The 26,183-nt window shown below is 39.7% G+C and overlaps 1 protein-coding gene and 1 pseudogene across 1 annotated transcript; both read right to left on the bottom strand.

Annotated features, from left to right (window-relative positions):
• Positions 1–7,278: 7,278 nt before the first annotated feature.
• Positions 7,279–16,305, bottom strand: GDF3 (growth differentiation factor 3). The gene is made up of 2 exons (XM_028532917.2): positions 15,856–16,305; positions 7,279–8,184 (listed from the first exon to the last, which is right to left on the bottom strand). Exons 1-2 carry the CDS (start codon positions 16,121–16,123, stop codon positions 7,355–7,357), a joined length of 1,098 nt encoding a protein of 365 aa, XP_028388718.1. The 5' UTR covers positions 16,124–16,305; the 3' UTR covers positions 7,279–7,354.
• A 6,873-nt stretch (positions 16,306–23,178) lies between these two features.
• On the bottom strand, positions 23,179–25,709 carry LOC114513898 (annotated as a pseudogene).
• Between the last annotated feature and the right edge of the window lie 474 nt (positions 25,710–26,183).

Here is a 26,183-nt window from a genome sequence, read left to right on the forward strand (position 1 = left end):
CCTTGCCCCTAGTTAAAGAGTAGTTACATTTATACAGTCCTAAAACTGCATTCAGCCCTTTGAAGGCAACCGTGAGGCTGATGTGGGCCCTGGTGAAAATCAGTTTGACATGCCTGCTATACATAGTCCCTATCACCATTGCTACCTGTTGCCCAATACCTGGGTCAGCTCCTTGGAGTTTTGGCACACATTCCCAGAATTGCGGTCTCAGATCTAGAGCCCCTGAACTTGGAATCTCAAACCTTATGAAACCAACACCTGCGTCCTAAATATAAGACTTTCCTTAACTATGGAAGTCAAGTTGGAGCCTTCACAAGATGAAGCAGTTGTTTGGAATGGCAGGTGAGAGTTGAAGAAGGAGCAGAGTGCCAAGTCATAGAAGAAGGTCCTTGAGAAGCCAAGAATTTCTCATGTGGTAGGTAGAATAATGACCCCCTTCCTAATTCCTGAAACCTATAAGTATGTTACCTTATAAATGCAAAAGTAACTTTGAAGAGGTGATTAGGGTAAGGATCTTGAGGTAGGGTGGTCCCAATCCAGTCACAGAGACCCTTAAAAGAAGGAGGCAAAAGAGCCAGTCAGGGAAGGACACGTGAAGGTGGAAGCAGAGATGTGAGTGATGTGATTGCTGGCTGAAAAGGGGCCATGATTCAGGGCACGAGGACAACCTCTAGAAGCTGGAAAAAGCAAGGAAGTAGATTCTTCCCTTGATCCTTGTGAAGTAATGTTGCCCTGATAACATCTTGATTTAGTGAGATTCTATTTTGTACTTCTGGCCATCAAAGCTGTAAGAAAATTGATGCTGTTTTCCACCATTAAGTTTGTGGAAATTTGTTACAGCAGCTATAAGAATCTCATACAGTAAGACACACGCACAGGTGGCACGTGTGCAATAGTTAAGGTGGTATATAATTTGAATTTGTTTCCACTAGAATTCTTCTTGAATGCTTGATCCATCTTCTGTTTTGTTTTCAAAGAGATTGAAGATAGGTCAGTGTCCTATGCCTGGAAATTCATAAGTTTTTAAAAATGTATATATATACTTATGTGACCATTCCACAATCAAGGTATTTAAAATTCTCATCACCCTAAAAATTCTTTGCCAATCTTGCTACTCCCAGTCCCAAACAACTGCTGATATTTCTGTCACTATAGATTATTTTGTACTGCTCTATAATTTCATACAAATGGAATCATACAAGGTTGTTGCTCAGTTTCTCTGTAAAACTGATCTATGTGACTAGGTATGTCAGAGAGCCATTTCTCTTTATTGACGGGTAAATTTCTTTATATTGGTATGATACAATTTTTTTATTCATTCATCCACTGATGGACTTTGGATTATTTCCAGTTTTAAGCTATTATGCATAAGGATGATATTAACATTGTATACACTTCCTTATATAAACATGTTTCTTTTTACTTCTCTTGGGTACAGAACCTGGGAGTGGAATTGCTAGATCAGACTGGTAAGTGTATATTTAACTATTAAGGCCCAACTGTGTGCCCTGGCTGGTGTGGCTCAGTGGACAGAGTGCCAGCCTGTAAACTGAAAAGTTGCCAGTTTGATTCCCAGTCAGGGCACATGCCTGGGTTGTGGGCCAGGTCCCAAGCTGGGTGTGTGTGAAAGACAACCAATCCCATATTGGATATTTCTCTCTCTCCTTTCCCCTCTCTTTAAAAACAAATAAATAAAATCTTTTAAAAAAAGAAAATGCCCAATTGTTTTACCAGTTTATAGCCTCAACAGGAGTATGTGAGTTTCAGTACCTCAATCCCCTCAGCAACATTTGTGATGTCAACCTTTTTAGTTGCACATTTACAAGACTTTAGTATCTTACAGTGATTTTTTAAAAGATTTTATTTAGTTAATTTTAGAGAGAAAGGAGTGGGGGGAGAAAGACAGGGAGAGAAACATCCATATGAGAGAGAAACATCAGTCAGTTGCCTCTTGCACGCCCCCAGTCAGGGACCTGGCCTGCAACCCACACGTGTGCCCTGACCGAGAATCAAACCAGTGACCCTTGGGTTCGCAAGCTGGCACTCAACTCCAGTCAGGGCAGCACTTATTTCTAATAGGCTTTTTGTTTTTTGTTTTTTGTTTTACAGATTCCTTACTGTTTTCAGGCAGCTGATCATATTGTTACTTCTTCCTTTCAAACATGTATGCCGTTTATTTCTTGTTGCCTTATTGTGATGACGAAGTACTTCAATAAAAAGTTCAATAGAGAAGATGAGAGTGAACATCTCTGTGTTTTTCCCATTCTTAGGGGAAAAGCATTCAGCTATTCAGCCTTGAGTATAATGTTAGTTGTAGGTTTTTTATAGATGCCCTTCATCAGGCTAAAAAAATTTCTCTTCATTTCTATTTTGTGGAGCATTTTTATCATGAGTTGTGGTGAATTTGGCACATTTTCTTTTGCATCTATTGGGATGATTATCTGATTCCCTCACCCACTTCAAGGCCTGTGAGTGAGTGGGCCTGCCATTAAATAAGCTCACAAGTCTTGAAGTGTCATGCTGTACAAGTGTAATTTATATTTATATTTATATTTATATTTATATTTATATTTATATTTATATTTTGGAGTAAGGAGTCCTATCCTGTACTGACCTGCCCAAATCACAGCATATATCTTGACTTACAGAGCTCATGCCTGTTTACAGACTTATCAAACAGATTTAAGACTTGAATGAAGATATAGGATGATGTGGGGCCAAGGCCACAGCACCTGTTCCTCTCTAGGGTACGACAATGGCCTCAGGAGATAATATGATGAACTCAGGAGTGAACAAACCTGCCAAAAATAGAACTATGAGCAGAAGGAAATAGCCACTATCATTTTATAACTTTTAAAAAATAAAGTAAATGTATTAAACACAGACCCCAAAGGAAAAGACTAAGGAAATACATCCGTACCAATTCAGTTCAATTCAGAAATAAATTTAACAATGCAGCCTCAAGAACTGTGATCAGCTGGGCTTTGGATACACATTTGCAATTTCAGAAACAAGCCCAAACAACTCAAGGCTTAAAGTAAGAAAGACCGTAAGAAAGGTAGACAGATCATCACCAGGTATGGCAGGAGACCAGGATTAGTAAAGTCATTGTTGTGCTCAGGACACAGGAGCAAAGTCACATCCCTCAAAAAGCAGTAGTCTCCCAAGGGAGGTGCCCTGCAGCCTGGGGGGTGTGCACCTGGAAACACCCTGGTGTGGAGGAAAGAAAATACTAGAACATCTATCCCTGAAACACTGAGGTGAGAAGACATTATTAGAACTTCTATTTTTTATCTAAAAGTAAAACTTAACAGGAACATTTTCTTTTTTTTTTAAGATTTTTTATTTATTTATGTTTAGAGAAGGAGGGAGGGAGAAAGAGAGAAAGAGAGAGAAACATCAATGTGTGGTTTCTGGGGGCTGTGGCCTGCAACCCAGGCATGTGCCCTGACTGGGGATCGAACCTGCAATGCTTTGGTTCACAGCCCGAGCTCAATCCGCTGAGCTACGCCAGCCAGGGCGAACATTTTCAAAATATGTATAATATAGTAATATAATAGTTAACACATAATTTTGAATAAATTAATATTCATATATTGGGGTGCATGCTATTTTTTCACTTGTACATATTCAAATAATTTATAAGCAAATGTGCTATATGTTAAGCTTTATGATGAAAGTGGCTGTCTTTATTTTTCAGGACCTAGTACAAAATTGGCATATAACAGACACAATAAAAATCAGTTGCATGAAATAAAAGTGAAACTGTGGAGATAAATTAGTTCAGAAATAATCTGCCCTAGGTCCATTTCTCCATCGGGAAGAACGTTGGCGTTGAGCAGAGTGTAACTACCATAGCTTCCAGTGCTTTGATGAAACCTCAAATGTGTGGCCTTCTGGCCAAGCATCTGAGATTTTATATGTTGGAGCCAGCATTGTATCCCTGGGGGCTGCAACATTCCATAAGTTTGCTGTGGCTGAACCAAGAAAGAAAGCATATGCAGATTTCTATAGAAATTATGATTCCGTGAAAGAATTTGAGGATGTGAGGAAGACTGGTATCTTTCAGAGGAAAAAGTGATTTTGGAATGTAAAGAATTTTTGGGCCCTGGATGGTGGGGCTCAGTGGGTTGAGCACCAGCCTGTAAACCAAGAGGTCACTGGTTCAAATCCCAGTCAGGGTATATGCCTGGGTTGTGGGCCAGGTTCCCGGTTGGGGGTATGTTCATTGATCTTTCTTCCTCCTTTAAATAAAATTTTTTTCTTAAAAAAGAATTTTGGGGTGTTGATTTCCATGGAAGTTTGTCACTTACCTGTGTTCTTGAACTATGGAACATGAATATTTTGGCTAAGGAATAGTTTCTTTTAATAAATAAACAATTTAACAATTTTAAAAAAATAATCTACCCAGCAAGACAATTCGTAATGTTTGGTCAACTTGATACGGGATGTCTGCCCCCCCTCCCCAACCAGTGTGAGCAGCTTATTTACTTGAGAAAGCAAGCTTAGCATGTAATATTATAAATAAGAAAGCCAGAAATCGGTCAAGCATATTGTATAGCCTACTTGAAAAATATGAATAGGAGCAGAGAGTCTGAAATGATTAGAATTCCTCTAGTATCTGGACCTGGAGGTTAACAAATCTTGTCACTTAGATCATGTAACTAATTCCCTTCCTCTGACTTCCCAGTACACATCCAGATGATTACTAGGTTTCCCTGTGTACTTTTCTATCAAATAGTGCACAGGTTGGCCCTCTTCCCTTGGCATCTTACCGTAAACTTGTGTGTTGATCATGGTTCACAGGTGAAATTTTATGAATTTTGTTTGTGCTAATGAAACTCCCTTGTTCAAGTCTGAGGTGCACCACCAAGAATCCTAAGCCCACAAAGAGGACAGAGCTGGGACTGCAGCCCCACCAAAGCACCACCGCCTTTACCAAAGCAACCATCTGTCTTCTGTTACATTGATTTCTTAGCTCTTTAACAAATATAATCTGAAAGTTCTATGTAAACACATTGATACAGGTTACTATTGTTGGCATCACCCTGATTGTTAAACCAACTTGTTCTAAATGATTTGTTCAAAGTCAGCCTCCTACTGATATCTGTCAGAGAGCAGTGTCTGATTCAATGATGCATTTGACAAGGTGAATGCTTTTAAACAAACTGTAGAAATGATCCTTGAAAGTAGTCTTGCGAGTGCTTTTTAAAGATCAGTTTTTTTTGTGTTTGAGGGTGTGCACTCTAATCTCTGTAGCCTCTTCATTCTCCTTACAAGTTGCCCATACTCACTGCTGCCCTACACTGGGTCCTAGCTGGACAAATAGATTGTAAGAGATTCTGAGTCCATTCTATAGAAACGATTCTAGCAGTTTGTTTGAATGCCCCAGTGTCCAAAAATAGCATAAGGGACAAATCAATTGTGTAATATGCTTGTAATGGATTACTATTTAGCAGTGAAAAAAATGATATTCATATATGTATCAACCTCTGAAATAATAAATTGAGAGGAAAAATGATAGAAAAATAAACTCCAATATTGTTTCTATGAAGTTTATGTATTTGTGGAACAATGCTTTATACTGTTTATGGATCCAAGTATACATAGTAAAATTATAAAGAAATGAATGGGAAAGATGGACACTGATTTCAGGATGGTAATTTTATTAGGAGGATGGGAAATGTGACTGGAGTGGTTGTGCAGGCCTCTTCACGTGTATTTGTAATATAGTTAAATTATAATAATCTACATTTTTAAAAACCCAAAAATAAAAACGGGAAGATCGAGTCAAAAGTTGTAGCAATAATCCAAGGGGAATGGTGAGGTTCACTTAAGGTAGTGACAAGTGCAGCCACAGAAGGGATTAAATAATGTGACGATTCCCTAACTTTTCCACTTTTGTTCTCCTAACTCAAGGTAAACAACTTCCTACTTCCCGATGTAATCCAAAGTATCCTACTGTGTAAAATTTTATATTTGAAGTCCATGTGAACTTTGCATTTTATCCCATAATACATGCATGTTTGTTCTAATATCAATATATTTTATATTAATTATAGAAGAGTGACGCGGCCACCAACCGGCAGTGACCACAGAATACTGTGGATGGCTCGTTGACACACAAGAAAAAACATACATAGAGACAACCAGGTCCTGTGGGGAAGTAGTAGCAGAATGACCACTCTCTCTAGTGGGGAACACCATGGCCACCCTCCCTAGGGGAGAGTGCCCCTAAGGGAGAGCACCTCGTTCTCCCACCCAAGCAGGCTTTTCATTGGGTTCATTTGCATAAGAATTCAGGTAAAGCTCGTTACTCATTGCCAGGAAGTAAGGATCAAACAATAGGTAACAAGGAAGTCTGAGGGTCTATTTTGAGTCAGGGTCAAAGAGCTATAAAAAACTTTAAGGAACAAACTGACTTCTTCCTTGGACTCTTATCAGTTAATTGAGAGCATTCTAAACAAAGCAGATTTCACAGGATTTTACATATTCTTTCTTAGGCCTGATCACCTGGGGAACCCGCCCTTTCCAGCACAGGGCTGCACCACCCTCTGTCATTGTTTCAGGCTTAGGTGGAGCAAGGGAACTAAGGCAGCCAAGAGATAAGGAGATTTTCTCACAGACAATGAAGACTCAGGCTTTGTCAAAGCCGAGGGGCGAGGGTCCCTCACCCCCTATTGCTGTAGCCCCCAAAGTCCTTCCTTGGGGGCCTCCCACGTGATCTTGCCTGTCTTAGATCATTCCCCCCTTGGGGAATCTTATCCATCATTGGCTAACCAACCAAGCATTGGAGACCAGGCATGGCAAAGTAAAAGGAGCAGAAGTGGTGCTCCTGCCAGGGAGATAAGCTTTTGTCTCCTTGCTGGCTTATGGTCCAAGGTCATTCCCTCAGCCTTAGCCTTGGCAGGGGTTACAGCTTCTGATATCAGGCAGGACTGTTCCCAACAGAAGAGTCGATTTATACTTCTAACTTTGTAATTCTATGCTTGAAAGTTTTCTAAGATATGAACATGAGATATGAATAAATTCATACCACTATTCTATCATGAAAAATGGCAGTGTCCAATGATAACCATTTTCTTAAGTGAAACATGTATCTAAATAATCATGTATAATTCAGCCATTAAATTAACTATGTAGATATTGGTGATTTTTAAAAAATCCTTATGATCATTAAGGCTGTGTGTGAGTGTATAATTTGGGACATCATCAATCATGATGGATTTTCCAGGAAGATAAATTATAAACATAAACATATTGATATTTCAGATCCAAGAGGTCATAAACAGGTATGAAATTTTATTAAAAGCTCTACCCTAAGGACACTCCTACAATTCCTATTTCTGACAGCCTACCCACACCCACATTCATCAACTACCATGTCATCATAATGTCGTAGAATAACATTGTCATCGTTGTCCTGGTAAAGCATGGAGATGGGGGACAGCTTGGTGGGAATACAGACAGCCTGGGGAATCGCTGGGTCAACAGCATGCATCAGTGCTTGCATGAATGCATAATTGGAGCTGTTGAGGGAAGTGGTCAGTGAGAAAGGACAATCTCCATGGCAGTAATTTGCCATGAACCCCTTGGGGGCAATGATCCACTTGTGCCAACCCAGGTCCCTGAAGTTGATGAATAGCTGGTGACGATGGCAGAGGTTCTTGCAAGAAACATTAGGGGCAGGGAGGACTGCCCTCTTTTTTCGGGAAGAATGGTGGCACTGCTCAGGGTCGAGGGTCACCACCATCAGGGAAGCATGAAGAGAACATCTGAGTCTGGCACAGGTGTCCTCAAGCTGATAATTCACCCCAGGGCCTCTGTGTCCTTTTACCAGTATCTCCAAGAATAAGCCTACGTTTTTCTGAAGGTTATTATTCCAGTCCTTAGCCACATCCAGTAGGTTGAAGTGAAGGATACCTTGAGGCCATGGTACTGACTGCAATACAAACACTTTCCCTGGCTTAGGGATGGCCTGGTCCCCCACGTGAGGCTCCTGAACCAGGGAGAGAGCCAGTTCCAGTTCTGGCCCCAGGTGATAGTAAGTGTTGGGCCCCAAGTCCAGGCCCAGCTGGGCCATCGTTAACTGCTCCTTGTCTTTAACTGCAGACAGGTTGAAGTAGAGGAGCTTCTGTAGGCAAGAGGAAGCTTGGGGAATTTTCTTGGAGTAAAGAAAGAAACCTAGATAGAAACAGAGAGATGTGAGTGTCACCATAACATTAATACATCTTACTTTATAGCTGCCTATGATATAAATGACAACTGTTACATGTATATCACACATGCAAAGTAAGGGCAGGAAATAATCAGTTGCACTCAAACCCTGACATTTGGGAGGGTTTATTTCTTTCACTCCTCCCTTTTTAATTTATTTTTTTTAACTACAGTTGGCATACAATATTATATTAGTTTCAGGTGCACAACATAGCGATTACACAGTTATATGCCTTATGAAGTGATCACCAAGGTAAGTGTAGACCCATCTGGCACCATACATAGCGATTACGATATTACTGACTATGTACCCTATGCTCTACATTACATTCCCATGACTAATTTTATAACTGGCAGTTTGTACTTCTTAATCCCCCTAAAAATATGGAATACTTAACAAACTTGAATGTCATCCTTGCACGGGTGGGGGGGGACCTGCTAATCCTCTCTGTCCTCTAATCCTCTAATCCTTCCAGCTTTCAGTTCGTGTGCTAACAAAGCAAGCACAAGACCAGAGGTTCTTACCCCACACGTGCAGGTGCGCAAGGGGTCCTGTATACAACTTACAAGATCCATGATGGTGGATAGGAAAAAGAATTACATCTTTATTTTTACTAAACTCTAAATGAAATTTAGCATTTTTTTCAGTCATGAAAATAGTCAACAAATCCCAATGACATTATCAGGGGTTAGGACACTGTTACTAATAAAAAACACATACCTTTGCTCACACATTAAGTTATTGCAAATATTTTATTTTACTTTTTTAATTTTTATTTATTTATTTTTAGAGAGAGAGGATGGGAGGGAGAAAGAAAGCAAGACAAGCACCAAGTGTGGTTGCCTCTCGAGTGGCCCCCACTGGGGGACCTGGCCCTCAACCCAGGCATGTGCCCTGACCGGGAATCGAACTGGTGACCCTTTGATTCATAGCCAGCACTCAATCCACTGAGCTACACCAGCCAGAGCAAATATTTTAAAATGATATGCTCACACTACTTTGAATTTATGGTAGTTAAATAAATTCTGTAGATCTTGTTACTTGTATTTGTTACATCAATAATGCATCATATATGCTATTATATACACGTTTGTTTTTAAAAATATTTTTCTAAATATATTTCAATATTTAATTAATTTCCTTTGAAATTCTAAATATTTTATTGGAGGCATGTAAACCATTATTGTGAGAAGGCATCCAATGGCTTCAATAGAACTGCCTAAGGGACCCGGGCACACAAATGTTTAAGAACATTCTAGGCTCAGCAGTTGCTGGTCAAGATCTAACCACTTAGATTGCCTTCAAAACAAAGTCCTGTCATCCAGCAAAGACTGACCCTCCAGAAATCTCTTATGATTTATCTTTAGGTAATTCCTTATGTAAAGCCCACAGTTGTCAGTATCAATGATGTTTAGTCCTGTTTCTCTGAAGACTTCTTCTCCCACCTCGCTGAAAACTAAGGGGCAATGTGATTCTTCAGTTTCTCCACATGCCCCCCCTTCTCTCTATCTTTTGAAGTTGTAGTTGTATTTTTCCCTATTTTCAAAGCCAACTTCTCTGCCTGGCTTTGAACCTCATCTATTACTTGAGGAAAAGGTCCAATAGAGTATATTTTTACCTTTTCCTTTAAAAAAGATTTTATTTATTTATTTTTAGAGAGAAGGAAAGGGAGGGAGAAAGAGAAGGATTGAAATATTGATGTGTGACAGACACAGATACATTGATGGGCTGTCTCTCACACCCCCAACTGCGGGCCTGGCCCACAACCCAGGTGTGTGCCCTGGCTGGGAATCGAACCAGTGACCCTTTGATTCACAGGCCAGTGCTCAGTACACTGAGCCACACCAGCCAAGGCTTCAGTCTCATTTTAAAATAAGAAAATTTTAAAATTTAAAATTACCAGTTTTCTCTTCAAGCCCAATGTATTATCTCTCCGTTTCCTTTCATTGACCATCTTTTAAAAAGATCAGTCTAGCCTTGACTGGTGTGGCTCAGTGGACTGAGTGATGAAGTGCAGACCCAAAGGTCACCAGTTCAATGCCTAGTCAGGGCACATGCCTGGGTTGTGGGCCAGGTCCCTAGCTGGGGGTGTGCAAGAGGCAACAAATCAATGTATCTCTCACACATTGATATTTCTCTCCCTCTCTTTCTCCCCCTTCCCCTCTCTCTAAAATAAATAAAATCTTTAAAAAAAAAGAAAGAAAAGAATAGTCTACATTTGCAGTCTCTACTTCTTACTTGTATCCTTCTGTTCTTTTCCAACTCTTCTACCCTTACCACCCCACTGAAACACCATTCTTAAAGGTTGTTAACTGTCAGGTTCAGGGGTATTTTCATGGACTTATCCTTCTCAACCTCTCTAAACAGTTAATCTCTCCTGTTTATGGTTCTAATTCTAATATATTGGTCTCCTCTTTTCCTCATATCACTAAATCACATCCCTTAGGCTTAAGGAAAAAAAGCCCAAAACCCAAAATGGAAAAGATGGACAGATGAAAATTAAAAACTTCTATATTCAAAAGACATTATTAATTAATAACACACACACAAAAAACAACCATGAATGCTTGTAATGTACAGGAGAAGTTAAAATTCATGGTTATAAAGAGTTTTTGAATGATTAAGAGGCCTTACAGATCATTAAGAACAATGAAGAATCCTCAATAGGAAAAGGGTCACATATGATTTATACAGCAACTGTTTGAAAAATAAAAATGAATGGTTCATTATTCATTTGAAAAGACATCATTCCATCTTATTAAAAAATTAAAATTAAAACAATGAGATTATGTTTTGCTCCCAGGTTAACAAAAATTAAAAGCTAAAGATGTTCCCTAGTGAGCATTCAGTGTAGCATGGGTAAGTACACTGTCGACTATTACTAGAATGAAACACTATACAGCAATGACAATGAACCACAAATACACACAGCATGGGTACATCTCACAAATATAATGTTGAGTGAAAGAAGCCAGATACAAGAAAGGGTACACTTCACATTTCCATTTATATAAAGTTCAAAAACAGGCCAAACTCAGGTGTAATGTTAGATACCAAGACAAAAGCCCCTTGCAGAGGCGTGGTGATTAACCAGAAGAGGGCGTGAAGGATCCTCTGGGGTGCTGGTCATATTCTGTTTCTCAATCTGCGTGCTAGTTTTCTGTGAAAATTCATTCAGCTCTTCTCTATGATTTAAGCCCTTTTCTGGATGTATGTTATACTGATACTTCATTAAATTCTTTTTTTATTTTTTTAAGATTATGTGTTTATTTTATTTTCAAAGACAGGGAAAGGGAGGGAGAAAGAGAGGGAGAGAAACCTCCGTGTGTGAGAAATACATTGATCGGTTGCTCCTCACACACCCCCAACTGGGGACCTGGCCCTGACCAGGAATCAAACCGGCAACATTTCAGTTCACAGGCAGTCACTCAATCCACTGCACTGAGCCACGCCAGCCAGGGCAAGTTCTTATTTTTAAAAAGACTGCTGTTAATGGCGGAGAAGTGAGAATTCTGACACTCATGGTGGGATATAAATTTTGGAGGACATTTCCTACATATTGAGAGTATATAAGATGACAGCATAGGCAGACATAGCTCACCTCTTCACACATCAAAATCACACCTAAAATATAGAAGAACCATCACTCGGAACCAGCAGAAATGGAGTTGCATGGAAGTCTGACAACTACAGAGTTAAAGAAACCACACCCAACCAGATTGGTAGGAGGGGTGCAGAAGCAGAATGGGCTGGTGTTGACACCCAAGTGTGGTAAATAATTCCTGAAATGTCAGGAGCCAGGATTCCCAGACCCACAACAGCCCCCCAGCCCAGGGTTCCAGTGCCAGGAAGATAAGACCCCACAACTTCTGGCTGCAAAAACCAGCAAGGATTGAGTTGGTGGAAGAAATTTCTGGAGCCCCAGAAAGTTCCTCTTAAAGAATGCACACACAGACTCCCCTACTCAGACTCCCTCTGAGCTCTAGCACCAGGGTGGCAGCTTGAAAGACAATAGTACCATAAGGGAGAAACTAAAGTGTCTGGCACCAAGGCAAGCAGAAGCCATTGTCCCTTTTCTAAACCCTGTCCCCCATTGAGCCAGTAGGCTGATGCTATATCTGAGACTCCATTACCCTGGCTAACACTGTTTGCCCCACCCTGGAAATCCTCAGACATTATGCTCCACCCAACTTATAGGCCTGCCTAAACTGCTTTTCCATATGAATGGCTGGCCTTGGCTCATGCTTCACAGCTTCCTATATTCTCTCAAACAGGCAACAGCTGGCTTCAGTGAGCCCCAGGCCTAGCACTGGCAGCAGTCCGCCTAGATTCATAGCTTGGCTTTGCCTGGGAATCTCCAAACCCAGCACAAGTAGCAGCCATCTCAGATTGCTTATGGCTCAGGCAGGATGGCTCCAGGCAAAACACAGGTGGGGGCTGACCTTGGCCTGCACCACCCAAGAAATCCCAGGACCAGCACACCCAGTGGACAGCTACAGACTATGTCGGAGCACCACCACCCTGCCCCTGCACAGCTGATGCTCCAGGAAGGACAGAGGTTGGTGGTAAGTGGTCACAGACAATTTTCACAGCTGACTGGCCTAGGTAAACCCCTCCCATTGATCTGCCAACAGCAACCAGGGCTCAACTACAAGAGGAGGGTGTAGTCAGCCCACATGAAGGGCACACCTTTGTGTACCAAGCTTGGGTGATAGGGGAGGCTGTGACACTGGACCCTGCAGGACACCAACTACACAAGGTCATACTACCAAGACATAAGTCAAAGCAGCTCTAACTAATGTATGGAAACAAACACAGGGAGGCTGCCAAAATGAAGAGACAAAGAGACACAGCCCATATGAAAGAACAGAGCAAAACTCCAGAAAAAGAGCTAAATGAAATAGCTATAAGTAATCTATCAGATGCAGAGTTTAAAACACTGTTTATAAGGATGCTCAAGAAACTTAAAACCTCAACAGCAGAAAAGAAATACAGTCTGAAACAAAGAATATGCTAGTTGAAATAAAGAACAATTTACAGGAAAATAACAGTAGTGGATGAAGCCAAGAATCAAATCAATGATTTGGAACGTAAGAAACAAAAGGCAACCAATCAGAACGCAAGAAGGAAAAAGAATCCAAAAATTGAGGACAGTATAAGCAGCCTCTGGAACAACTTCAAAAGGTCAAACATTTGCATCATAGGGGTTCAAGAAGGAGAAGAGAAAAAGCAAAAAATTGGAAATCTATTTGAAATAATTATGAAAAATAACTTCTCTAATTTGATGAAGAAAATAGACATGCAAATCCAGGCAGCACAGAAAGTTCCAAACAGGAGGGATGCAAAGAGGCCCACTCCAAGAAACCTCATAATCAAAATGCCAAAGGTTAAAGATAAAGAGAGAATCTTTTTTTTTTTGATTGCCATTTTTTTTTTATTTCAATCATTGTTCAAGTACAGTTTTCTCCCCTCAAGAGAGAATCTTAAAAGCAGCAAGAGAAAAGAAGTTAGCTGCAGGGGAGTTCCCATAAGTCTGTCAGCTGATTTCTCAAAAGAAACTTTGCAGTCTAGAAGGGATCGGCAAGAAATATTCAGTCATGAAAAGCATGAACCTATAGCCAAATTGCTCTACCCAGCAAAGCTATCATTTAGAATTGAATGGCAGATAAATTGCTTTCCAGACAAGAAAAAACTAAAGGACTTCATCATCACCAAACCATTATTATATGAAATTTAACATTTAAGGGACTTATTTAAGAAAAAGAAGAAGGTCAAAACTATAAACAATAAAATGGCAATAAATACATATCTATCAACAATTGAAATTAAAAAACAAACTAAGCAAACAAGAACAGAGACAGAATTGTGGATACAGAGAGCATTTTGATGGTTGCCAGGTATGAAGAGGGAGTGAGGGAACAGGTGAAGAGGTGAGGGGATTAAGAAGTACAAATAGGTAGTTACAGAATAGCCATGAGGATGTACAGTATAGGAAATGGAGTAGCCAAAGAACTTGTATTCATGACCCATGGACATGAACAATGGTGGGGGGTGTTACCTGAGGGTTCTGGGTGGAGAGGGGGCAAAAGGGGAAGAATCAAGACAACGTTAATAGCATAATCAATAAAATATGATTTTTAAAAACTTAAGTATGAATGTGCCTACTCTTTTATCCAACAATCCCCTTCCAAGAATTTATCTTAGGGAAATAATAGAAAACATGCACACATAAAAACAAGTGGATGTAAAGCTGCACTATTAATATACGTCTATGCCCATCAACAGGGCATTAATTACATAAATTGCAGCATATCAATACAATGGAATATCACGTAACCATTAAAATGAAAAAGTTGACTATTTGTGTTGGCTTTTATGAAATGTTCATAATGCTAAAGAACTATATAGTATGCTCCATTTTTTAAAATTACATGTTTATATTATATATACGCAAAAAAGAAAAGTCTGAAAGAATATACAACAACTGCTAACGGTGGTTTTCTCTAGAGAAAGGGTTAGGGACGAGTGATAGTGAGATTATATTCTGTTCCCACCATTATTTGCTAAAATTACTATCATAAAAATCGAAGATTTTTTTCCATTGGGGAAGGATGAAGTAACATCAGCTGTTTTCTACTCTCTCCAAGAAAAACCCTCCTATTACCTCTTAAGCCTGCAGAAAGTTTACCCGAACCCACACCCGCAAGGCCCTAGGTCTCTAATATAATACTTGGTACAATGTATGTGTGGAAGTCATTTGTTCTTCCTCCCTTCTGTAAACTCACAGAGCAGATTTTATCTTGAATCTCTGTATTCTTAGGGCCATACACTGTTCCCAGCACACAGTAGGTACCAAACAAATGCTTCTTGAATAAATATTCAAATCTGAATCTCCAGTTGCTCTAAAACTAACCTACTAGGGTTCTCAATACCACCTCTGAACTACTTGGGAGGCCATATGGAAATGCAGATTTTGATCTCTGACTTTGAATAAGAATCAGGTGGGAGAGTGAAGGGCAGGAACGGGGCAGGAGAATAAACTTTTAACAGTCGATCTGGGTCATTTTGGTGGATGATTAGTTTGGCAAATTATTAATTATTAGTTTTACAACTCTCTCAGATCCTTATATAGAATATGGCAATGGCATATGATATTGCTCTGTATTCATAAGTCAAGAATAGCCTTTTCCACCCAACAAAAGTAGAAGGGAGATATGGCGAAGAGAAGCTGGACCCAAGGGCAAGCTGAGTTCAAAATTTTTGTCCCCTGCTTACCATCCCAAAGGCACCAGGATGCGTAAATTGTGGGCTAGAGAGTAGACAACTGAGCCCTTATTCTACCCTCACCCGTCCTACCTAAACTGCAGCACAAAGCTATTGATTCAGGAAAAAAACAAAACCAAACAAAACCTATTTTGAATCCTGACTTTCTTCACACACTAGCTGTTTGATCCCGAATGCATTACAGGTTATCCACTGTCTGAGCCTACCTCTTGGGGTTGTTGGGATTAAATCAGATAAAGTACATAACATACCAGCACAAGGCCTTCTATGAACCCACAGTCACTGTTACTTCTTTCCTTTCTCACACCCTCTAATGTCCGATTTTTCTGTAGGAAATATCCCAGTACTCTTACCTTGATCTGGCAGAAGTCGAAGTGCATTCCCCCGGACTCCCAGCTCCTTTATGTTGCATAAGTCTTGTGAGACCCCAATAGTGGCTGCTGCCTCTTGATTGTGGAAAATTTTCTTCAAGATATGAGGCACAGGTTGGAATTTCTGGGGTGAAGGCACCTTGTCTAAGCCTAGAAGTTGGAGAAAGTCACGTTCTTGAAATTGCAATGTCTGGCCCAAGGCCGGAGTTAACAAGAGGCTGAGAGCCAAGACTGGCAGGGGAGGAAGCATGGCCTCTGAGCTGAGACAAAGCGGGCTAGTCAGGCTGAAGAGAGGTCTAGCTTCTGACTTGCCAGCAATTCAGGCGCTGCTAATTTATCTGCCCTAAGATAATCAAGTGTGAATTGCTCTCTTCCCAGCTCCTCAAAGGCAATTCGATGTGAAAAGACAGAATTTTTTTTTCTTCTTCCCTAGGTCTACTGTTCCAGAAAGTAAGTACACAAAGCAAAGATTACCAGTGTGTGGGCCTAACTCTACAACAGTCTGAAGTTTGTCGGTGGTAGCCAGAGTGGAAAGGAGGCATGCATTTATTCATTTCACAAACATTTATTAAGCATCTATTATGTTGAGATAGGGACTAAGAACAGAGTACTAAGTAATTCAAAGTCTTGTCATTCTTAGTGTATTACCCAAATACATAGGTAGATTTTTATTAGGCTGTATCCATAGTGATGTGGGAAATTAAATCGTGGAGCAAGAAGTCCTCCCAAGGAAGTTGATCTACACTCTCTGACAGTTGTCAACACTGAAGGGCTGGATTTTGTTCATCTAACTTTGCCCTTCCTGATTAAAGTCAAAAATCAGACTGACTGGGTTCATTCTGATTCCATTACTTATTAGCTATCTGACCAACATTGGGCATGTTTCTTAATGTTCCTAAATTTTTGTTTTCTCAACTGGAATAAAAACTGGACCTTCTAATTTGCTGTAGGAATCTAATAAGATGATGTGTTTAAAGTGCTCAACACAATGCCCGCCACATGATAAGTACATGCAAGGTGTTCTCAGAGGAGATAGCTTCAAAGTTTAAGTAGACATTTTTCAGTAAAAGAGTCAAGCGTTCAGGACTGAAGGAACTGCACGTGAAAAGACACGGGGGTTGTTGAGAAGTTTAAGGAGGGCAGCATATATCAATTTTTGGTTCTGTTGTGTTTTGTTTTGACAAAGTACTGGGAGATTTTTCAAATACTAGATCTTTTCCTCTAACTGATTCCACTGCCAAGGAAACTATCTGGTGTTCAGTAAATATATGTGCAATAAATACGTGAATGAATTAATTGGTGCTATTTTCAATTAGTGTGTTTGTTGCCAAAATAATTTTCAAGCTTTTTGAGAGCAGGGACTTTATTATAATTTTACATCATTTTATACTATCTATTAAAAAACTTGTTTCTCCCAAAGGAAAATGTTGTATCTGATCATTAATCATTTCCCATCATCTACAGGATAAATTGAAACTCCTTAGCTTGTCATTTCAGCACTTTCTTGGTTTGGCATCCATGTTCCTAGCCAGCCTCATTTCCACCTTCCACCATCATCAGTGTTAATGCTGTAACGATAATGACATATTTGTAGTCTCCTATGAGCTCATTTCATCTCGGAGCCTTTGCCTTTGCACAGACCAAGTAGAAGGTCACTTCTGCAAAGACTTACTTGACTTCTAAAGTAGATTGCAATGCTTCTTCTTTGCCCCACTGAGCCTTGAGTAGCATCCGTTACAGGACTTATCAGGGCATTTCACTGTATTTTGCCCATTTCCCTCCCAGACAGTATAGTCACTGGGAACTGGAATCATGTTGTTTCCTTTAAGTATCTCCACTGGATCTTTTCCTCTAACTGACATTAACACGAAGGGAAGTGTCTGGGAGGTAGTAGATGTTCAATAAATATGGGTGCAGTAAATAAGTGAATGAATGAATTGATGCTATTTCCAGAGGTTTTGCTCTTCCAGATAGGCAAGTTTTCTCCATTCCCATTTCTCCTCCTTCTGCTTGAATCCTAGTTGATGCTTTTAATTTATAATTTCCACCTGTTTTCAACAATAAGGGTGGTTTGCATTTTATTTAATTTTCCTGCCTTAAAGTCAGAAATCAGACTAACTTGTTTAAATTCTGGTTCCACCACTTAGTAGCTGATCACAGACAAGTCGCTCAACTGTAAAGTGAGAATAAAACTTTCTCTGCTGAGATGCTGAGGGGTCTGATGCGACAAAGTGCATGCAAGGCCCAGGACAGTGTTTGCCACATAGTAAGCGCTTGATAACAGTTAGCTGACATTATTATTATCATTATTATTCATTAAAGTGGGATTTGATCAGGGGAAAGAAAGCAATAACTGAGAGTGTGCAGGCACCTAATATAGCAGAAAAAGCACCAAATCAGAAGTCAGGGGATGCGAGTTAATTAAGGCTCCTCTAACACCCATGTAATCTTGAAATATTCACTTAGTCCTTTTTTAAATTTTTATTACGTTTTTATTTTATTTGTCTATTTTTAGAGAGAGGGGAAGGGAGGGGGAAAGAGGAGAGAAACATGAATGTGTGACTGGCTCTCACTTGCCCCCCCACCAGGAACCTGGGAACAACCCAGGCATGCACCCTGACTGGGAACTGAACCAGCGACCCTCTGGTTCACAGGCCGGCACTCAATCCACTGAACCACACCAGCCAGGGCAGTCATTAAAAAAAAATTATTCATTGATTTTAGAGAAAGAGGAAGGGAGAGAGAAAAAAACACATTGATTTGTTGTTCAACTTATTTATTCATTCACTGGTTGATTCTCGTATGTGCTATGACCAGGGATCAAACCTGCAACCTTGGCACATCTAGATGATGCTCTAACCAATTGAGGACCCCAGCCAGGGCTGGAAAAAATTTTTTTTTAAATCAAAGTATATGCATGATCTGAGGTGTCATCAAAAGCTAACCTATTTGGGCCTTCTTTTCTTTACCTAAAATCACAGTGTTGAATTGGATTTTCTTTTAGGATTCTACAAACAAACATACAGTAATTCTGGACTCTTAGCCCAAGTTAGAAAATCAAAACAAGGCAAAATGACTAATATAGGACTGGTTCTGAAGTCATGGACTTGTATTAGAGTCCTAGGTCCATCATGTACTGGCTGTGTGGTCCTGGACAAATTGTTTTACTAGCTTTTGGTTTTCTAATCAATAAAATGAAAAGTATATCACACCAGGTGAGTTATTGTGATCATAAGCATGAGAAATATTCAAGTGTAATAGTTTAAAAAATTATTTGTGTATCCAGTCAACAAAATGAAAAAAGAGGTAGACGAGGAAACAAGGAAAAGAGCATTACTATACTCATTTCTAGGGTACACATTAATATAACTAAGGGGGAGAAAACTTCACAATATATATTAAAAGTTTTTAAACTATTCATGTTCTTCTTATTGAAGTAACTAGAGTAGTCGAATTCATAGAGACAGAAAGTAAAATGATGGTTGTTGGGGAGGGGAAGGGTGTGGGGTTACTGTGTTATGGATGCAGAGTCTCTGGTTTGCAAGATGAAACAGTCCTGGAGATCCATGGTGCTGATGGCAACACAAGGTGAATATATGTGATGCCACTGAACACAGGATGAAAACAATAAATATATGTTATGTGCATTTTGCTACAATTTAAAAAAATAAATTTAAAAATTACTCATGTCTTTTAAATAAAAATTCCACTTCTAAATATTGTTTTAAGGCACTAGAATATAAGCTACAAAAGGGGAGGGGCAAATGCTGGATGCTTGATAAATATTTGTTGAGTGATTTAAGTGATGGGAATGAACAAAGTATTACACATTAATTCATTTTAGGATTATTACAGAGAAAACTTGAAAACAACCTCATTGTACAATAATACATTATAGAACATCTGTAAGTTAGATTATTACTTGGCCATAAGTTATGTTGTAAAAAAAATTTTAATGACATAGAAACTTATCCATGAATAATATTAAACAAAGAGAAGCAAATTCTGAAAAAAAATTATTGAAAATTTGCACAGAAAAAATTTTGGAAAGATTGATACCAAAACATTAACAATGGCTGTACTTTTTAGTGTTTTTTTGTAAAATGCTTATATTTAAAGTAATTTTTATAATTACTTATTATTTTGATTATCATAAAAAAGTCACTTAAACAAATAAAACAACATAGTCATGACCACTGAAACACAGAGTGATTTAGATGCTTCTGCTAGCAAGTGAACCAATATTTATTGAGTGTCTAGAAAACTGTACCAGGGATATACAAGTGGCAAAACAAAGCACCACGGGTAAAGGATTGGGTAAATTTACATTAAGAACTAAGGGGAGCCCTAAATGGTGTGGCTCAGTTCGTTGGGCGTTGTTCTGCAAAGCAAAATGTCATCAGTTTGATTCCCAGTCAGGACACATGCCTGGGTTGCGGGTTCAGTCCCCAGCTGGGGCATACAGTGAGAGACGTTTCTCTCTCACAGCAATATTTCTCTTCCTTTCTTCCTCCTTTGTCTCTCTCTAAAAATAAATAAAATCTTTAAAAATAAAAAATGTCAGAATGGGGATGGAGGGCGGGGGGTGGGGGGCTGGATAAAAAATGGTGAGGAAATTAACCAAAGAACATTTATCCTTGACCCGTGGATACAGACAAAATACGGGGAACTTGAAATATATGAGCTTCTCCAACCCTGACACTCTGGTCTCACTCTCTCCCTTCTACTGAGCCACTTTTCCTGTAATTAAAAGACCGCCAATTTTGTTTTGTTTTTTAACCTTTTCTCCTCAAATGAATTATGAACCCATCTTCCACATGTCTAAACACCATAGTAAGCCCTAGCATTGGTATGAACATAAAAACAAAAGTTGAGAAGAGTCTAGGAATTAAGGAAAACTCACTGAGATTTCTCATACTGACTATAACTTACACCCTGCAGTCCATTCTCACAGCTCTTGCTAGTGTTTGGAGAAGAGAGGAATGCGTGCAGACAATGAAAAATTGCCCAGATCCACAGAGTAAGAATTTGCTGAGAGCAACAGCAAAACCAGTGTGCTAAAAATAGATTTTCAGAAAGAAAATTTTAAAAATTGAAGAAGATATCTAAAACAAATTTAAAAATTTTACTTCCTTAGATGTATTTTAGTATTAAGTATATTATTTATTTATAGTTATATATAGTGTGTAGCTGAATGGCAAGAACTACATAGTCTGAGTAGGAGTAGTAATAAGACTCTGGGGAGAAAAACCGCAGGAGGTACACAGGATTAAAATTTGTAATATAACTTACATCCCACTAGACTTTGTTCTTGCCATTTAATAGCTTGAACATTTTATCATATTGTCAAAAATAAAAATATAACAATAATGAATAAAATCCGTTAGCCTCACATTAATGACTATATAATGCCAGGGTCCAGCCTCGGCAGGGTCTCAGGGTCCCTGAAGGATGCATGGCTGAAGCGAGACACCAAGTGGGGTGCTGGAGGACAGCCAGGCTTTTTGGGCCCGACTGACTCACCAAGAAAAATCAATCTTTATTTTTATAGGGGAGGTTATACAACATTCAATGCATACTGTGATTATTAAAACAGAAATGGTTACCATAGAGATAATTTTAAAAAACACAGAAGGCTTTACAGATCAATCATGTTAAACAAAGAAATAACCGAAAAGTACAGGAGGTCCCAAAGATCAACCATATTAAACAAAGGTTATTTTGACCAAGAGGGTCATTAATCAGAGAGCCAACAAACCTATACGGGCACAAACTTTCAGGTGCCAATTAGTAACTAGGTATCTATTAAGATTCTAGGTGCAAGAGGTGATTTGTAGGTATATAGAAATCAACTATTATCCGTTGAGGTTAGATTTGTCTAGGTTAGGTAACTGGTTTTTTGATTTATACATCTTAGGGGGGGGGTCATGTTTTGTGTTCACTTCCATGTATTGAGATTATTATTTTCTATTAGAACTCCTTGCTTCTATACACTCCTGTCCAGGGTATGGGAGGGGTAGTGGCTCTAATAAATCTTAAGCTTTTGAGTGGTGACTCCTTAAGAAAATTCCTAGCAACAGTTTCCTTCAGTGTTCTGGCGGTTGGTCTGCCCATAGTTTAATTTTGTCCTTAACTTCCCAGGTGGGGGAAGCAGGAAGCATTAGTTTTGCTAAGGGTCTCTATTCTGTGGTCAGCAGGTCATTTCGCACAGAATCAGAGGCATCATGCAAATTGTTTGTTATAACACACAGGTATCTAAAAATCCCACCACCTACTGCTAGCAGGGATAGGCATACGGGAGGAGACAGACAGGAGATCCGGCCACAGTCGGCCACAGTCGCTTCTGCTGTGCAGGTGCCTCTCATCCGACCCGACTGTGTCAAAGGTCAGCTGTTGGTCGGCTCCCAACAATATAAAAATACCACTTTGTATTAATGTACCCTATTTTACTCATTTGGAAATTTTAATCTTTAGTCACTAAATAATGTCTTTAGCTTCATTTCATGACATGCCAATTAAATTTTATCTGCATTTTATATTATGTTCTTATTAGTTTACAAGTCTAATAATCAATCCAATCTCGCTGTTCCCTCTGCTGCTCCCTCTGCTGCAAAGACTCTTGCTAGATGGCCCCATGTCTGACTTCCTCACCTCCTTCGAGCCTTTTACACAATCCTCACCCTCGACTTCAACTTGTCCTTACCGTTCTAACTGCCAACTTGTACCCCTCTCCCACAGCTTGCAATCTCCCTTCCCCTTTTCCATTTTGTTCATAGTATGTATCTTCTAACGTACTAATAAATTTATTCATTTGTTCAACAAATACTTGTGCCAAGCATTATTTTAAGAATCTGGGATGTATACGTGAACTAAATAGCTAAAAATCCATGACTCAAGTAACTTACATTGTAAGTAAGTTACTTACACAATAAATACAATAAATAAGTAAATATTATTTATTGAATAAATAAGTGGCTATATCTTTAGGTGCTTATCAAAGTACTTTTATAAAATAAATTTCTAGAATTGAAATTGTTGGGTCAAAGAATATGCATTTTTTTGAATTTTGTTAACTCAATCTGAGAACATGTCTTTCTTTTATATTTTTTTCTTAATTTTGCATATTTTAATTTCAGAACAAAATTAGAGAAAACTACAACACACCATTGAAACCCAACATCAAAGGTAAGAAGGGAAGGCTTGAGCCCCTGGTAGCCTGCCTTAGGCAAAAACAGGAGAGAAGTAAACTGCTGAACATCAGCAGAGGAAACCAGGTGGGCTAGAGCCACTCAGAGCTGCTACAGAGCCATGAAGACACTACACAGAGGACAGAAGGTCTGCAGGTAGAAATTCCTAATCTACTTCTTCCATGTGAGAGGCATCCTCATCACCCTCAAGGTGGGAGGCGGTGGTATCTCATCAGGAACAGCAGCATTGGGTTCTTCTGCCATCATTTCATCTTCATCAATGCCTAGGCCTAGCTTGATCACGTGGTAGATGCTGTTGGAGTGGGTCTGGGGAGCCACAAGCGAGAAGCCAGAAGAGGGTATGCAGTCTCAAACAGCAATACCACAGGACCCTTGACAGCCTTATCATTCTTGTTTGCCTCCACCTTCTGTTGCAGTCTCCACAATGAGGTCGTTGGGGTTAATCTCCAGGTGCTTTTTGGCTGTCATGTAGCCCACTGTAGAGTTATCCCAAAGTGCCTGGGCTTTCATGATACACTCCATGTTAGCTGTCCAGCCTAGGTGCTACTCACAATGCAACAGAGTGAAGACACAAACCTATTAGAGATTATCACCTTCTCAGCCTTTTTATCCAAGATTTCTTTTATGAGTTTGCATAGGTTCTCAAACTTGTCTATTTTCTTCTTTTCCTCTTCTTCCTCAGCAAGCTCCAGGACCTCCTTGGTAACTGAGACAAAGTTCTTCCCATCAAAATCCTTGAGCTGCTACACACAGTGTTCATCAATAGGCTCCATCACATATACTACCTCGAAATATATACTACCTCCCACTTCCCCACTCACTCCACAAAAATAGAATTGGCAACTTGCCCTTTGCTGCCTGTCACCAATGATTAATAAATAGCCTTCTGGGTGTCCTTCCTGAGAGAGACATGTTCTGAAAGAGAAGCCATTTCATCTCCAGGCTGGGAAGTATGACGGTGCAGAAGCTCAGAAAGGCATCACTGACTTCTTGGGAGATGTTCAAGGGCAGGTCCTCAGAGTAAACCACACCACAGATGAAGTTGAGATGTTCTAGTATCAACTCATCACAGCTGTCCATGATGAATACACAGCAGACATAGAGTTTTATATTATTGTTGTTCTCCTTGCTCCTAAAGAAGTCAAAGGGAACCCAATGGGGGATGAGTAGCAATATCCTGAATTTCAGCTGACCTTTTACAGAGAGGGGCTTGACTGCCAAATGGACTCCCCAGTCATTGGTAAGGCTCTTATAGAACTCTCCATATTCCTCCTTTGGTGATATCATCAGGGTTTCTGGTCCAAATGGGCTTGGTCTTGCACAGTTCTTCATGATCGATGTATTTCTCCTCACTCTTTTTTGTTTTCTCTGTTTTATCCTTATCACTATCACCCTCCTCATCTGAGTCCACCTTCTCTGTCTGTATTTCTCTTCACCATCTTTGTCTTTCTCTTCTTTCTCCTTTTTCTCTTCCTCTGCTCTTCATCACGGATTTCTTTCTCTCGTTCCTTCTCCAAATAAAGGGTGATAAGCTAACTTATGAACTGTGAGTGCTTCCCCAGGATTTCTTTGACCTTCCTTTCCTCTAAGTACTCTGTCTGGTCTTCTTTAAGGTGAAGGACAATTTTGGTATTCTGGTCAATGGGTTCACCATGGTCAGCTTGCACACTGAAGGAACCCCCAGCTGAAGACTTCCAGGCATAATGCTTAACACCTCTGTGCTTTGTGATCACAGCCACTTTGTCTGCTGCCAAGAGGGCAGAATAAAAGCCAGCACCAAATTGTCCAATCATGAAGCTGTCTGTACCAGATTGAAGAACCTCCATAAATGCTTTTGTACCAGACTTGGCAATGGTTCTCAAATTATTTATGAGATCAGCTTGGTCATGCCACTGCCTGTGTCCGCCATAGTCAGGGTGCATTCCTGAGGGTTGGGGATGATGTCAATACTCAGCAATTTACCACTGTCCACCGAACCCGGGAAGGTCAGCCGAGCTCCCATGACATATCTTGTCCAAGGCATCAGAAACATTACTGATTAAATCCAGATGGAAAGTTTCCTTGTTGGAGTAGAAGGTACTCCATGTCTCTCATCAGATGAGAGACATGAGTTGGGCAATTTCTGCATAAAGGGCAAGTCTCTACTTCCTCCTCTCCGAGCTCTTTCTTTTATATTTAAGGAAGCGATGATGAAAGTAAAGGGTGGTATTTCTTCATTAAAATTCTTACTGGGAAAAAATATTTGTGATTTTTTAATAGAGGGAAATGAAAATGACATTGTCTGAGAACCACTCATTTAGACAACTTGATATTATCATGTTGCTGTTGCATAATTAGAATTTTTAAAATCAAGACTAATCGTATCAAAGAAATTGCTACCTTTTGAAAGGGTAAAGTCAAAGCCATTTGCTACTGTGGCACCATTTACTGAGCAGGCCTGTGACCTTGTTAAACATAACTCCCATTTTACTCTTCTGAGTGTGTCCACAGGACTGGAAATTACTGGAAGCAAAAACAGAACTAACCACTCCCTATAGCCACAGGCAGAAGATAATACTGGAACCAACTGCAGCCTCCAGTTACAATGCTCCAGTAGCCCAGAGGCCTCACAACATCAACCCCACCCATTTTTAATCCAATTACAATCCAATGGAAGCTCAAAGCCCCCACCCTGCAAGGCTGGTGTATCTCTCCACACCCTGTCCCTCTCTTTTCTTGGAGAGGGAATAAAAACTTTATTCTCTACATTTTCTTCTCTTTGTGAATTCTTTCACCAACCACCCTAACACTTGTTATCTATAAATTTATATCCTCAGAATATTTCCTTTTTTTAAGCCACTTTTTAAATTTTTTATTTTTTTAATTGTTGTTCAAGTACAATTTTCTGCCTTTTCCCTCCACCCGTCCCCACCACTCCAGCCCTCCCCCATTTCCACCCTGCCTTGTTGTCATTCATTTGTCCTTTATAATTGTTCCTGTAAAACCCTTTACCCTTTTCCGCCATTATCCCCTCCCCTCTCCCTTCTGATCACTGTCAGCCTATTCTCAATTTCAATGTCTTTGGCTATACTTTGCTTGCTTCTTCATTTTGTTGATTAGGTT

Source organism: Phyllostomus discolor, chromosome 2 (genome assembly GCF_004126475.2).
Source record: "Phyllostomus discolor isolate MPI-MPIP mPhyDis1 chromosome 2, mPhyDis1.pri.v3, whole genome shotgun sequence".
NCBI classification, from domain to species: domain Eukaryota; kingdom Metazoa; phylum Chordata; class Mammalia; order Chiroptera; family Phyllostomidae; genus Phyllostomus; species Phyllostomus discolor.